A 16,280-nucleotide genomic window follows, 5' to 3' on the forward strand; every position below is an offset into this window, starting at 1 on the left:
CAGTCAGTTCTCTTTTCATTCCTTTTAATAGCAATAATCATTTTACAGCCTCCCCTTTTCACTACCTATCCCAACTCGGGCTATAAATATTTTGATGTAGATACATATCAAATAGTTTAAGGACAGGTTTTAATGATAACCATTGGGAAAACGGAACTCTTTCCTTACCCACATTTAGCATGGATGAAAATATAATACACAAGGACTATCTCAATAGATGTGAGAGGAGAGAAATCAATAATTGATTCAAAGTCATTTTGTTAAAAATATTTATTTAAAAAAATACAATTGTTGACTGTTATCTAGTTGCACATATATCTATTAATACATCTATGTAATTTTTGGACTTTAGTAAATTTGCTACAGTGCTTTCTTGAAGCCAGCTTGCCATTGTACAAATTCCTGTCAGTTCTTACAGAAGAGTTTTTTTAAATGTATCATCTTTCTAATAAGATGCATATCACCATTACAGAATTTAACATTTTTGCATAAAACTAGAAGCAACAGAAAAAATGATCACCTGACTGGTTATTCAGAACAACCCCTTACCCATGTCTGTGGATGCACTGAGGATCAACTACATTTTTTTTTCTCTGAAAAGTGGTGTATTTTAAAGCCCTCAAAGTGCTGTCTAAACTCGCTGTAAAGTTTCTTTGCCGAATATAAGAGAATTCAAGAGTCTAGCTAAAGTCACCCTCAACCTTCAAACAATATCCCTTTGTTTCCCAACAGGTTAAATCAGACCGCTTAGCTAGAAGATATGGCAGTTACTCTCAGTTGCATCAACAATTAATGTGATTTTAGTAAATGTTAGCATCATTTTAATTGTTAGCATCATAAAATGTTTACATCATTTTAATTGCTTTTTTTAGGAAAAGGAAGAAAAAAAGTGATTTTAATACTCTGAAAGTCTCCCTAATGTAAATTACACTGTTATTAAATTACAAGTTATTAATGACACTTTAACAGTTATTCATTCTTTTGGGTAGGTATGCACTTGCATTTTATATAGAAGTATTTATACAAAAGTGGTGGATACCGGACATTCCGAGAGATAGCTTTCAATAAAATAAACAAGGGAGAAAATGAAAAAATGAAGTAACTGTCTTCTCAGTTGAATTGATCTAGGCTTAAGGAACGTGACAAGTTCTTATTATCACATATCCCAAACTAAGACACTGACGTAAAATAATACCTCTCCTGTCTTAACACAACAGCAGTTGGGTGGATGAAAATAAAAAGTTTATTATTTAACATCATTCAGTTTCCAAGTCATAGCCACACTTGAAGATCCAGTAAGGCTCAGAAAAGTATTGGTTTGTTCTTCAAAATTCAAGTTATACACTTTTTATTTTTAGCCAACTTGATTATTTAGTGAATAGAGGGCATAATTCTAAAAAATGAATTTTAGCCAAAAATTTTATTTGCCTCAAACCAAAGCTAACCGGTAGCAAAATGACTGGGCTGAGTTTCACATCTAATCTTTCCTACCCACAAAGATAAATGAAACTGCTAGAAGGCAAAAGTGAAGAAACCCTACATGACTGTGATTAAAGAAGACTGCATGGCCAAACCAAATAAATAGGCCTCGAGTAATCAAAAATTAATCATGCTGATTTCTATCTTTACATGTATGCATCTTTCACTGATACTGAGCAGAGAAGTTCATCAAATATGCTACTTTATCACATAAGCAATGAGTGTAATGTACATATAAAGGCCATTGGTAATACTGCCCTCAAAACCAAAAAATCGGAAATGTCTTAGAAGGGCCTGTGTCCCCTACATAACAGAAAATAAGCGACAATGATTAAACAGAAAACTTAAAATTAGATAGTTTACAGAGTTGAGTGTAATCCATCAATTGCAAATCATTAAAAAGTCGTAATTTCTGTGAAGCAGAATATTAAAAACTTGTAAATTATTTTAAAACATCCTAGCCTTATAGAGCATACCTTACAGAGCCTAGAAGGGCTCATTTACCGCTTCTCCAAACAGTCTTAAGTTCCAGAAAACATAAATGAGAAATAAACTTTACTTCCCTGACCCTCAATGTCCATAAGTTGAAACTGAAAAAAAAAAAATCATTAAGTGCTTCCAGTTATTAAAAACAAAACAGTGCTAAGAATGGTGCCCCAAAAAGTGCCAAGTGATTTAATACCAATATATGGCATTCCCACCCCTGAACTCGAGGCATACTTAAATGATTCCATCAGCTAGAACTGGCCCAGCCACAGGGTACCCTCCTCCACCCCATCCAGAAGATCCCAGGCCTGTCCTAGCATGGCTCATAATCCTTGGAAGGGCCAAGAACCAGAATTGGCCCTTATGAGATGGGAAACAAAGCAAAGTTGAGAAGAACATTTGGCCCAAGATACTCTGAGGTTTCTGCTAATGCTAATTATGTACAGTTTAAAAGGGTAAATTAGGCTACAATGCCAGAATTCCTCCATTATTATATCGATCCATGGTCAAACCTGTATTTCAGAAATACTACTTCTAGTATTAACTGGTGAGAAACTTAGAATCCAACATAGTAAGGGTTTTTACACAAAAGCAAATGTAGAAATTTTAAGAAACAACACCCTTATTTCCTCAATAATACATGAATGTAAGAGAGCAGTTTAAGATGACTTTGTTTAGCATATGTCACATAGAGCATTGTAGTTCTAAATGTTGGCAAGCAATTAGTCTTTAAGGCTTATCATTCCAACTATTTTAAAAAACTGAAATGTGCAAAGCATTAATTTTTAAAAAGTGGCAATTGCAAAGTGCAGCCAACTTTTTTTTTTTTTTAGTATAAAATAGTCCAGGAGTCATCCTAGAGGATGAATAATATATGTTCCCTCTGAAAAACAAATTTATTTACACACACATACACACACACACACACACACATACATATACTCAGCCAATAAATCAGAATGACTTGGAAAGAAATGCTCTAGTCTTCCAATTAAATATTTAAAAAGAAAAATTTAAACCTTATAGGGCAGCCGGATGGCTCAGTTGGTTGGTTGCTGGTTCAATTTCCACATGGGATGGTGGGCTGTGCCCCCTGCAACTAAGATTGAAAACGGCAACTGCACTTGGAGCTGAGCTGCGCCCTCACAATTACATTGAAGGACGACTTGACTTGGAGCTGATGGGCCCTGGAGAAACACCCTGTTCCCCAATATTTGCCAATAAAATTAAAAAAAAAAATTTAAACCTTATAAAGCTTATTGATGTGTATTATACTCAAAAGATTGGAGTTCAAGAGATTTATTACGTTTGACTGTATCCCTCATGAATTTTCCTGTTAAAGGTTTCATTTTAAATAATGTTAACAACAGCTTCAATTTCCTAGTTCTGTAGAAAGCTTAAAGCCAACATTTGCCCTCTTACTCGAACCACTCGGATTTCCATCTTTCACAATGGCTAAGTGTGAATGGCAGCACCCTACCAATTGCTATTTTCTGGCAGGCTGTCAATCTATCACAATCCCCCCCCCCCCCGCCCCAGAAAAGTAGCTTGAAGAAACTGGCAGTTTCAAATGGAACATTTATACTACATCAACAACTCGCCTTTCAGATTTGCTGTTTACAGGTCAAAACATGACTTATGCTAACTGGTTCCACCAAATACGAGAAATGAAATCAAACCGCCTTCTTTTCTTGCTCAATACACTACCACCCACGAGAATTCTAGATTCTAAGAGTAAAACATGGACTTCAGTAAGCAGTTCTGATGACCTAAGAGGAATAACAGAGCACCTTGTTTCAAGCTATGCCGACAGCATGAAAAACAGTAACAGAACATTTACTTGTTGACCCAAAACCAAGAAGGTAATTAACAAAACACTTTCTATAGAACCCATTCTCTGGTCAGGGTACCTGTTAAAGAAATACAACTATAGTGGACCTCCACAGCACTACTGTGGACTAAACAATTCACTTCCCAATTTCTTTTTAGCAGTAATATATTCTGTCATACCCTCATAACATACATCATGAGTAATCTTTTGAACTTTCCTGTTGGTTTGGTAATTCTTCAGAGCTCCAGGTTTCTGCACAAAGAGATCTGCACTTGTCTCCATACTCATTTATACACCTCAGCACAATTCTAGATTTCTGGCATGGATAAATAAAATATATATAGTAAATGAAGTGATAAACAGAACAGATCCATCAAAGAAAAGCGTTTCTTCAGATGCTGAAATGTTACGAATATAAAAATAAAAAACTTACTAATGCAGCAAGAAAATGGAGGTTATTATGTATTTTAACATAAAGCAACTTGAAGTAATTCTGAATTTGCTGGTAACATATAACATTAGTTAAGGCCCAAAGAAGTCTGTAAGCAGACTAAAGTACATTATGAAGTCAAACCTATAATATGAAGAGGAAAGAGCCAACAGGCTGTCAAAAACAATATGCATGAAGCTCTGGAAAACATTTGGTAATGGATGACTTGGCAACTTACGAAAAATATGAAATTTCAGAAAGTTAATGACAAGCTCTCCTGAAAAATTCCAAATCTCTTCTAGAGAATTTACACGAAAATCAGATCAAATATGTGCAGGATTTCTCCATAGGTCACAACAAAAGCATCCACATTTTTTTCCCCAAGATTAGGTTGAGAAACATTATCTTGAGTCAGCAGTCTTTAAAGGCAGAGTGCGTGGTGCCAGACAGTGCAAGAGACAACCTATTGGGTGCAGGAAGAAAATGTTAAAACTTCTACTCAAGATTTACTTTTTATGCCATCCTATTTCTATTTTTCTGTATGTCTTATTAATGTACATATTAACATACATACGAATTTGCAAACAGGGGATTTGTATTAAAAAATTTTTACTGATCAAGTGTGTGTTTGAAAAGGCTGGAGACACTTTTCTGAAATGCCAGTGAATGCCTCTAATGTGCTTACACTCACTAGAAACATCCAGAACTGCCTTTTAGAACTTTAGAATCATAACACAGGTTCTGTGACCAGGATGAAACAGTGTCATTAGACTGGACATCATCATGCAATGCCAGGTGTGAACGGAAACGAAGGGATACTAACAACAGCCTGCAGTTACAACTCCAGAATTCCGAGCCTCTGATTTACTTTCCCCTCTAAGCCTAAGTGATACAGAGCATGGAGAAAACTAGAAATTGTGCCAGGTAAATAGATTCAACAGTCAGTCCTGTCTTTTTGATCTCTAATATGACACGGAAATCTTCAAGAAATTCTTCGGTTCACAGGCTTTCTTTCCCCATCAAAATTTGAAGAAAATGTACATGTATTTTTTAACCATCAAAATGTGCAAAAATTAAATCTACATTTTAACTCTAAGAAGCTTAGGGTTGAGTGAGGGTTTTCTGGATTCTTTCTTATGTATAAACTTTTTAAATCAATGGAAATTTCCACCTTTGTTTGAACACACAAAATGTCATGAGGAATTGTAACATCACAAAAGCTGTGACAAACCAGGAAAAAAAGAGATTACTGAAGTCAGCTGTATGATTTTAATTTTGTATTTTAAAAATCAGCATATGAACAAGAAAACCATTATTTTAGAAATTATGTGGCAATCCACGCGAGGGTGGAATAAATGCAGTGGTCTGATGACTGAGGGTGCAGCTGTGTGCCAACTGTGTGCATCCCTTCTCAACTCCAAAGGGGTGGCTTAAAACCAGCAATGGGGAAGTAATTTACATTATGGAAATCAGCAAATGCCACGCCGTAAGGGTCTTTTTCCCCTTCAGAGAGCCTGGTAGTTAAAACATTTTCCAGCATAAGACTAAGTAGATATAGACCACAGTAGATGGAAAGCTAAAATAATCTCAGCAGATGTTTCAAAAACTCATTCAACCTGCTCCCCTTTCTTGGGCTACTTTTGCCCACCTGGCAAAATGACTAGTGATGGATACCAGCTATCACTATTAAATATAAGTCTCTCCAGTGAATACTGATCTTAAGTGGTATATCACTTTTGGATGTTAAGAACTCTGTAGATATTCAAAAAGTATAAAACTGAGACTTTTCCAGGAAGGAGGTAGTTTACAAAAAGAACGGTCTGTCTCATACAGTTGAGCTAAGGTTGTAAACTTTCATTTTAAAAAGGACACACACACACACATACACACACACTCTCTCTCTCTCTCTCTCTCTCTCTCTCTCTCTCGCTCGCTCGCTCTCTCTTCCCAAGGTTAATTGAGTTCAAAGAGAAAGCAGATCATCACCTCGCTATGGCCCACACCTCTCAGAGGCTTCCAGGATCGGTTTATAGACAGATTCACTAAAACTCATTCCTGTGAAGTTGCTTTGACTGAGTTTTAGTGGTATCCTTGCTTCCCAGGCTCCCCTGTGCTGAGGCAGTTAATTATCAATGATACCATCTGGGAAAACAAACCAATGGCTTTGTCTCCTTTAATTCCAAAAAATAAAAGTTTTGTGCTTTCAAAATTTTAAGTATCTAATTAAATCAAGCCATCAATATTTACTTATTTAATATACAAAATGTTAATTAACCTAATAAAACTATTCCAAAGTGCTGCTGAGACATCTAATTTCAAAAAGCATGCAAACTAAACGGTTCAATATGGAAAAAAAGTCCAGTAAGTCTGTTCCGCATCACTACTGAACACCTTTCAACACTATTGCACATCTCAGGAACAGACCTTTCAGCTGAGAACCACAGATGAAGCAGTAACAGGTCTCCAACACTACAAGTTCAAAGGCAGCTCCCTGAATTGTGTCCCTCTGCTATTACTGACCTAGCACAGATGTCTTACACTACAGCTTCTCCACACTGTATATAAACACATTTAAAGTGAGTATTATACTCACTTTATTATACTCACTTTTTGGAGTAAAAGATGCATTACAGCTGACGGTCTGGCTAGGTCTTATTTTCGGGGAAACACAGTATCTTCTAACTGAGAAAAGCCCCACATTTTGTTTCAAGTTATTCAATCAAATCTTTCAGAGATACCTCAAATTTCAATACCCAGGTTCATCCTCCTAAAAGCCATCATTTACCATGCCATCATATTCCATGGGTATATAATCATACCACGGAGAGAGTAGCCAACATTTCTGTACTAGATATGGGGTCCCATATTCTCTCTGGCTGGTCCAAACACTGTGTTAAACCCCAGGTTTAAACATCTTCCAACGTTAAAATAGCCCAGCTCCATGCTCTGTTGACAGGTTTAGATAAGATCATACATAGGGCTGAGAGACCAATCCTCAATAAACGTAAATAAGATGCCTTTTTGCACGGTTGCTTACATATGTTAGAATTCACAGCAAAACAGAATCTCCCCAACAGTACTACTCAGTCTTCTTTTATGTGAATAGGAATGAGTCTTTTTTCCTCTATTGCTTATGCACAGCTCACTTTTAGTTATTCAAAAGAGTACACTTAGTCCCAAAGATATGGCCAATTTCATTTAACTAATATTTCTTTAAATAATATACTCAAAGCATATTTTTCTGGCTAAAGGATCCCAATAAGGCAGAAGGAGTAACTTTGTTCTTAATTGCTCTTGCAAAGCACAGCTAACTGCTAAAACCCACCAAAAATTACTTTAACACAAAGCTCAAAATACTTTTTTAAAAAGAAACGGAGGTGGAGTTTGGACTCCAATTAAGGCATTTTTATACACAGTCCAATTTGAGTCTTAGTCAAAGAGAATCCTAAAAAGGCATTCAATGGGGAATGGCAAAAATCACAAAAGTCTATTATCAGCATTGTAGAACTATCAATTGCTCACTTCAAATGTGATCACGTTGAGTGTCTTGCTGTTTCTTTATTCCTTGGTTCTTTCATTCCACAAGTACATAGGTTATGTTTTTTGTAGATCTGGGGGAAATGGGCCAGGGGTAGAAGGTCCATCCAGGCCAGACAAAGTGAATGGCCCATGACTGTTCAGAACAGAAGGAAACTGAGAAAGGAAATAAAACATATTATTATCCTTTTACTCAAACCAAATGTTCCCTTTCTGTCCCTACTACATTCCCCGAGGCAGAACATGACAGCTGTGTGCAGTGGCTCACAGGACAAAGACAGTAACTGTTTATCGTGAAAGAATATGATGTCATAACAAAAACTTTAAAGAATGTTAAATATTAACATTTTCCAGCCTACTTTGATGGAATGTGAAGAAGAAGCCTATACCTTTCCTTAAATCCTAACGTACACAGGATTACATTTAACTTCAAATTAAGGTTTTAGAAAGTTCAGTAAATGACAACATGCACTAGAGTATACTCAATTATAAAGAAAATCAGACTGTCAAAGAGATCCAGAAAGGTCCAGAGAGAGATACCCGTCCATTAACCTTATAACTGGTACAAACAGTTACAGGGTGTGCATCCCAGAAAAGGGTTCCCCATCATGGATTCGGAGACCAATTCCATAGGAAGAGTCCAGGCTGAAGCTACCTGGACACTAAGACATTGCTTACAGTCTCAGATCATTCTGGAACTTAATTATCGGTTGCGAGAGGCCAAGAAAAACGTAAAAATGAAATATGGAAAATGTTGCAAAAAAAATATGCAGAAGTAGAAAGATTATTAATTTTCTTCTTTTCCTTACCATTTTATTTCCAAAAGAACAAATGAAAAATTAAATTACAAAAATGTAAGGAAATCTTCCAGGGAGTTACTCCTAAGTGAATGAATCAACCATAAGAAAGTCTACAAGTTATAAAGTCTAGATGTCTGGGGCAAAATAATTGTTAAAAGCTGTTATTTTAAAAATAAGTTAAAAGCTGTAAGACGTTTCCTAAGTTCTTGGTTAAGACATGATACAATATTCATTTTTTAAAATATGTATTTAAAATGTTGATAAATATCGATTCTGAATGAGGGGAAAATGGGAGTATATAACACACTATTCTCAAGAGTTTTCTCTATTTTTTTTAATCCCCAGTAAAAAGGGGAAACCTATGTGCAGAAATCTGTTTCTATACATGTATACACACACGTATATGTTTGTATAAACAGAAACGTGTATATTTTTTTCCTAAAAAAAGGATTCCTCAAGTTTAAAAAGACAAATAATTGGGTGGGATCAAAATCTACTATGATATCGAACAATTCTTGGTTTAACTCCAATGCATGTCAACAATGAAAAGGAAACTGCTGTGAATATTTATCTGAGCTGTCTGCTGGTTAGGAAATTAATACTTAGAAATTCAAAAACAAAACGAAAGAGTATTAAACAGAAGTTTTATAATAAGAGTAGGACATTGCCTTTTTGCTTCTTTCTTCATTTACCATGTCCCTCTTACAAAAGACAGGCTGTTATGTCATGTACCTGGAAAAGCGTGTTAGCACCTTGCAGTCTGGCCGGACTGAGGGGAGCAACAGGGCTCAGAGTGCTCCAGAAGTGGATACTGGAGAGCAAAGGGCTCGGAGTCAGTAAGATGGGCGTCTGCAATACACAAAGCAAAAACATTCACTAAATGACACATCAGGATTCTGTTTTCTCCTTGTAATAATACACAAATAGCCCTGACTATTTGTGTATTATTACAAGGGTTTCCAGGAGAGAATTCCCGCCCGTTCTTGGGAATTTTTTTCACTTTTCCGTTCCCAAATACCGAGAAAAGTTGGTTGGGAAATCGGGAAAATCAGCTCCTTGAACCCAGGTAGTTGGTAGTATCAGCCATCACTTTGTGGAAAGATTCATCGTGGAGAACAGAAAACAGTTTGTATCTCGGGATTCGGAAACAGAAAAGCAAAAAAAATGACCTGACCCAAATATTGTCCTATTCTCCACTCCAAATCTCTCCAAGTCTGAAATTTTATGAGGAAAAACTCAAATTATTTTAAAAACTTAAGATAAAGGTTGTTCATGAGACAAGATTTAGGATGGGTCAGAGAAACAGTTCTCAAACAGAGCTGCCATAGATTATCTACTTCTCAAACACAATCAAGGATGTAAAAAGATTAAAGGGTTATGCTGTTTCAATCTCTCTGATAATTCAGTTAATTAAAGCTAAAGTTCAACAAATTCATAATATAATTTCCAATATTAAACTACAAACAAGATTCTTCAGCCTAGATTTTTCCTGCCTTACTTCCTAGCTTCCCAGTTTAACAGGACTTAAGGCAGCTTTTCTCGTTTCTCTTTTATTCATTATTGTAGATATTACCTCATGCTGTCGCCTACCATGCGTCTCAGCTTACAGATTATCTACTGGCCTACAAGACAACAGGCTCAGCTGGACTTGTTCACCTACCAGGACCCTTAGATAGACCTCTGGACAAGCCCTAGCTGCTGGTCCCTCTCTACTACGCCCCTCCTCAGCCTGCAGTAGCCAGAGCAGTCGTCGCCCCTGTCCCCTAACAGCAGTCAGGGTCTCGTCTTCAGAGGGGGGATTGAGACACGTTAGCTAGCGTGTCCCTAGATAAACAGGGAGGAGCCTGATGGAATAAACACAGACAGCTATAACCTAAAACTCCAGGTTTTGAAATCACTCCTTTGCTCCAGGACAAAATGTAACGATGCCTTGAAGTTAATCATAAAATTCCTTTTGGCCTCACACATGGAACAGATCTGATAGCTAAGAATGGGTTACTTTGCTAATTCCTTCAGGATGGGACAAACCTGGTAGATGAACTTCATTAGAAGGTGCCAGTTCCCTTCTTCAAACAGCTCCTTTCTTTAAACAGCTCCCCTTCCCCAAGCAGGCAAGGGAAGGTATAAGAAGAAGAGCTTTTGCCTCAGTCACGGGGCACCCCCATTCAGGACCCCCTCCCGCTCGGGAGCTCTGACTCTTTGCTTTCAATAAACAATCCTCTTAAAAAAAAAAAAAAGATAAAGGTTTGTTCAACTAGTATTATAATAAATGCTTCATTAAAACTAAAGAAACAAAAAATTCAAAATATTTTCCAACCTGTCTCTTGTAGGGTCTTTCCCACATAGAAAAACCAATCTGAATTCAGGTATAGAAAAATAATGGATAACTGAGTCACAAACATCTTTTCCTCAATAAAGAGAAGGTTTGTGAGTAATCTGTTTAAATGTTATATTTAAGCAAGTTAAGAAATATAAGGTAACTGTAGAAAAATTGTTACCCAACATCAAACATTCCTTCTTCTTAAGGTTCTCGGGATCAAATGCTTTCTCACTTGAGATTATCACTGTTTTTTTAGTAAGGTATCAACCAGTTTTATAAGACCAAAAAGAGAGAGAGTGAGAGAGAGAATATTTTCTTTAGAAGTGGAAAAACCAAAATATTTATTGACTTGCAGAACAATTTTTTAACGCAACCCCAGACCTTTTATTTTGGTGATCCTAACTGAGGTGAAGAACTGGATTACTTTCACAAGGTCACATATAACCTTTCTAAGACAAACCTAAGTAGCAGAATGAGAACTTGAGGTTATAAATTCTGGATTTGTTTAAAAGGTGAGTAAATGCAAACAACAGAAAGTTACCTGTGAAAAAAGTGCTGGCGTAAGAGAAGCTGTAGGGAGAGACGGGCTCAATATTCCCAGTGGGCTCGGGTCACTGCCTGTGATCACGAGGGTGGGTGCCAGCTCTAACCCTTTGGGTTTCTTGGATCTTGATGAATTATTCGTTTTGTCCTTTTCTGGCAAAGTCGAGTCCTGGTCCTTAGGCTCCAGTGACAAGTTCTCTGGCAGTTCCATTGGCTGAGAAGCCACAGAATCGATGTGTGTGTTGACGTCTGGGTTGGAACTCAGCGGTGGTGAAGGTGTTCTAGGAGGCTCCTCCTTCAAGGAAGGGGACATGGACGAAACAGGCACAGCGGTAAAAGTGGGAGTTACATTGGAGGCAGAGGAGGGGGCTTCCAGTGGAGGCGGTTTCGGGGAAGCCAAAGACTCCAGTGCTTGAATAGTTTCTTCTGAAGATGGTGAAATACTTGAGCCAGTTGAAATGGTGGCAGCAACAGGTTCAACTGGTGGTTTTTTGGAAGGTGTTGTTACAAATTTGATGACAGAAGGTGTTGGCTCCTTAGAAGATTTTTTCTCTGCTAATTTCTCAGCAGGATTCTCAATCTTTATAGATTTGAAATGCTTCCTACTGGAAGAGTTCAAAGAGTTGAGAGTAAATGAAGAATATAAGCCTGAGTGTATGTAATCATTGCGGCTAGAGGTCTTGGCACCAGGCTGAGGTGGTTTCTCTTTCCCTCCATTCTCCACCTCTCTGGAGCTGCTGCTGACTTTCCCGAAGTTTAAGGCCTCACAGTCTCCCTCAATCCTGCCCACCGTCATTGGATCCATGTTCAGAATCTTTGGGTAAGAGACAAACTTGTACACAAACTTCTGACCATTCACTTTTTTAATGATATTCTGTAGATAAATAAAATAAGCATTCTTACACTTTGCTATAATCTTATCTCCCATAACTCATGAAAAAGCTAACCTAACGAAGTTCTCTGTTTGACAAGCAGTTTACTTTAAACTTCAAAATCATCCAAATTATCTAGCCATACTCACAGTTACTATTATAGAACATGAGTTAAGAACATTTAAATATCTTATTCGTAATTGAACTAATTACATAAAAGCTGAAAGATTTTCACTGCTTAACACTCTCAACCAAATATCTGTACTAAGTCAAACATTGCTGACCTGAAATCTCTTAATTCCAAAGGTACAAGTCATACACATCCTGAGTAAACAAAAAGGAATTTAGAACACTGCTTCTACTAAGGTCCCTACTTCCTTCAGAAATTCCACTTGTTGCTTACTTCATGTCTCCACACAGGAAAGTTGGTAAGATCAACCACTGAAAGGTGAAAGAAATTAAGATCGCCACTTCTCATTCCAATTCTACCCATTTGAGCTATTTATTTTACCTCAGTGCCCAAAGAAATTAAAATTTTTAAATTAAGAAATCAGCTTTGTGCATTAATAGGTATGCTTTAAGGCATTAATTTGTGTTCCCTGGGTTAAAGTAAAAAATTAAGTAAAGCTAAAAAACAAATACATGTGACAATTTCTAAAGTAAGTCATGACATACATATTTATCCTCAGGAATCTCATATTTCCTGCTCCTTATTCCAACCTTATACTCACTTTTTCTTTAAAGACAGTTGCAATTTGGAATAAAATATGTGTAATGGGAATGGAGTACTGAATATGAGTTTGCAGAAATATAGCTGGAATATTCCCATCTTTCATCCTAATTCCAAACTGCTGAAGCTATAAAAAAATTGGATTAAAATAAACCAGGACAGTGACAATTGCATAATTTAAGCAAATACTGAATCATTATGTTGTATGCCTGAACTAATATAATGTTATATTTTAACTTTACCTCAATTAAAAAGTCAAATAACTAAACCAGGACATTAGCACCTATAACTGAATAGAAGGAACACTTCTTGTTCTGAGGTAGACGTGCATTACCTTTACATAATAGTATCTGAGGGCTCGGCTGAGTTTGTCATAATTCATATTAGGCTTGTTCTTTCGAATTCCCCAGAGACGAGCCACCTCTTCTGCCTGCAAAAGCTTGAACTCCCCATTGTTAGAGGTCCAGCAGATCATGTGCTTGTTCTGAGGCTCCTGCAGGAGCTGAAGGAGGAACTGCCACAGGGTGATAGCACTGTCCATAGCAATGAGCTGAAAGAGGCATGTAGATACGAGATACAATAATATTAACAGCCAACACTTCTAGAACACTCTGTCAGGCACTGTTTTAAGTGCTCTAAATGTATTACTTCATTTCACCCCAACACCAATCCTGTAAGACAGACACTACTGCAGCCTCATTTTATATACAAAAAAACGAATTCCTAAGAGTTAAGTAATTTGTCTAAGGTCACACAAGTAAATGGTAGAGCTAAGATTTAAACCCAGGCAATCGGATCCAGAGTCCAAACCCTCAATCATGCCACACTGCTTAAGAAAAGTCTTGCTGGGAGATAAAGCTAGTTCCATAAGTTGTGTGAGCAGCCTGGTGATCGCCATTTACTAGAATATCACTGTTATTAAATTTATCTTACAAACTCATTGTTATATTCTCTGAGGAGACCACTATTTCAGCATCTATCTTAATCAACCCAGTTGATTTATTTGCCAGGATGTGTATGTGTATCTCAGTGTGGCCCAGGGGTGCAGGGAATAATCTATTTTTGCTCCACTGGTATTTCTCTTTCAAATAGTTTCCATTATCATAAACATAATTTACACATAAATTGGCAGTACTAAAAATTTGGCAAAATGTTCCGATTTAATTTACAAGTTCTGTCACCATTCTGCCCACAGGGATTCCATCTGCATACATCCTCCTTTTATTTGACAGAAACCTTTATTTGACTATCAAGCTAAGAACTGAAAAATCCTTCAATATCCCAAGTTTTAGAATCTCCTTGTTCAGACAAGAGTTTCTCAACTACTGATATTTGGGGCCATATCTAATTCTTTGTTCCTGGAGGCCGTCCTGTGCATTGTAGTTTGTTTAACAGCATCCTAGCCTGTACCTACTAGGTGCCAGTAGCACCTTCTGCCCAAGTGCAACAATCGAAAATGTCTCCAGACATTGCCAAATGTTCTCCTGAGGGACAAAATCATCCCAGTTGATAACCACTGGTTTAGGCAATGAAGCTGCGAGGAAATGCTCTCACAAAGTTATTTTCCCCGTAAAACTTCAGAACAACTTGTTTAATAGGAAGAATTCCTTAGTACAGAAACTCCGGCCAAATACATATAAGCACATCCTAAAAAGCCTATAACTGAACTATATCCACACAAAAACAAACAAAAAACTTTCTTTTTTCAAAATCTAGCAATGAGATCTCAATGGATTAGAACAGGACTTGAAAATAATAAGTCAATTCCATTAAAATACTACAAAAACAGGTTAATTGGGCTACATCAAAATTCAAAACTTCTGTGCTGCAAACAATACCATCAAGTGAGAAGACAATCCTTAGACTGGGAAAAAAAAATATTTTCAAATCTTAAGGGACTTGTAGCAAAAAAAGTAAATTAAAGAACTCTTACAATTAAAAGGCAGCTGGATGGCTCAGTTAGTTAGAGCACGAGCTCTCAACAAGGTTGCTGGTTCAATTTCCGCACAGGATGGTGGGCTGTGCCCCCTGCAACTAAGATTGAAAACAGCAACTGGACTTGGAGCTGAGCTGCGCCCTCCACAACTAGACTGAAGGGCAACGACTTGGAACTGATGGGCCCTGGAGAAACACACTGTTCCCCAATATTCCCCAATTAAAAAAATTTTTTTTAATTTAAAAATAGGTAAAAAAAAAAAAAAAATAGGCAAAGAATTTGAAAAGACACATCTTGGATTTGAAAAAACGTATCTCCAAAGAAGATACACAAATTGCCAATAAGCAAATGAAAAGAGAAACAAAAATATGTGTGTACACAGACACTTGTACAGGAATGTCCACAGCAGCATTATTCGTAATATCCAAAAAGTAGAAACCACCCAAATGTCCATCAACAGATGAATGGACAAGCAAAATGTGGTGTAACCATACAGTGCAGCGTTATTATTCATCCAGAAAAAGGAATGAAGTACTGAAACATGCTAAAACATAGACTAATCTTGAAAACACTATGCTAAGTGAAAGACGCCAGACACAAAAGGCCACAGATGATGTATGATTCCATTTATATGAAATGTCCAGAATAGGCAAATCTATTAGACGTATAAAGGTGTCAGTAGTTGCTTAGGGATTGGGGCGAAGAATGGAGAGTGACTGGTAATGAATGGGGTGGGGAAAATATTCTAAATGTAGATGTGGTAGTTACACTACTCTTTGAATAAGCTAAAACCACTTACTTGTACACTTTAAGTAGGTGAATGTTATGGTATGTGAATTATACCTCAACATGTTAAAAACAAACTAACAAACATTACAAATATCCTCAGTTATCACTTTGAAGCCAGTTCTACAGAAGTACTGTCCTCCAAAAGTAGAGATGGGAAAATAATAAAGAATAGAAAGGGGGAGATACATCCCACAGAGTTAACGGAGAAGCTGAGGCCACGAATCCAACTCTTTCATCACAGTCATGTACTCTGTTCATTAGGGAAACCACGCCCCTTGATGGACAGAAGCATTCACATCACCAGCCACTTGTAAAGTATTACATATTAGAAACTCAGTAATGATAACCTACAAAGATAAAGTGCTACTTTAATACTAAGTAAATAGCTAAATAACTAGAAATCATAGTTTCCATAGCCTTGCTTTAAGCTGTATTAAAATAGTGGTTTACATTATATCCATCAAGCTTGGGGATGGGGGGAAGCTCCCTGTCATTTTTGAGTTTACCAAAGAGGCTTTCTTCTGATG

The 16,280-nt window shown here is 37.0% G+C and overlaps 1 protein-coding gene across 2 annotated transcripts in view; it reads right to left on the minus strand.

Annotated features, from left to right (window-relative positions):
• Window positions 1–259: 259 nt before the first annotated feature.
• ELK4 (ETS transcription factor ELK4) overlaps window positions 260–16,280 on the minus strand; it is a 17,957-nt gene continuing 1,936 nt past the window's right edge. Inside the window, exons 2-6 of one of the 2 annotated variants that reach the window (XR_013991697.1) lie at window positions 13,363–13,578; window positions 11,425–12,300; window positions 9,296–9,412; window positions 7,749–7,919; window positions 260–4,689 (exon numbers count right to left, since the gene is read on the minus strand). Coding sequence is in view for 1 of the 2 variants with exons in the window: in XM_081025598.1 (XP_080881724.1) it covers window positions 7,821–7,919; window positions 9,296–9,412; window positions 11,425–12,300; window positions 13,363–13,569 (1,299 nt within the window). In the remaining variant the exon portion in view is untranslated. Of the gene's footprint in view, window positions 7,920–9,295; window positions 9,413–11,424; window positions 12,301–13,362; window positions 13,579–16,280 lie in introns of both variants that reach the window. The other variant, XM_081025598.1, reaches the window with a different exon arrangement.

This window comes from Rhinolophus hipposideros (genome assembly GCF_964194185.1).
Source record: "Rhinolophus hipposideros genome assembly, chromosome: 19".
Lineage (NCBI taxonomy): Eukaryota > Metazoa > Chordata > Mammalia > Chiroptera > Rhinolophidae > Rhinolophus > Rhinolophus hipposideros.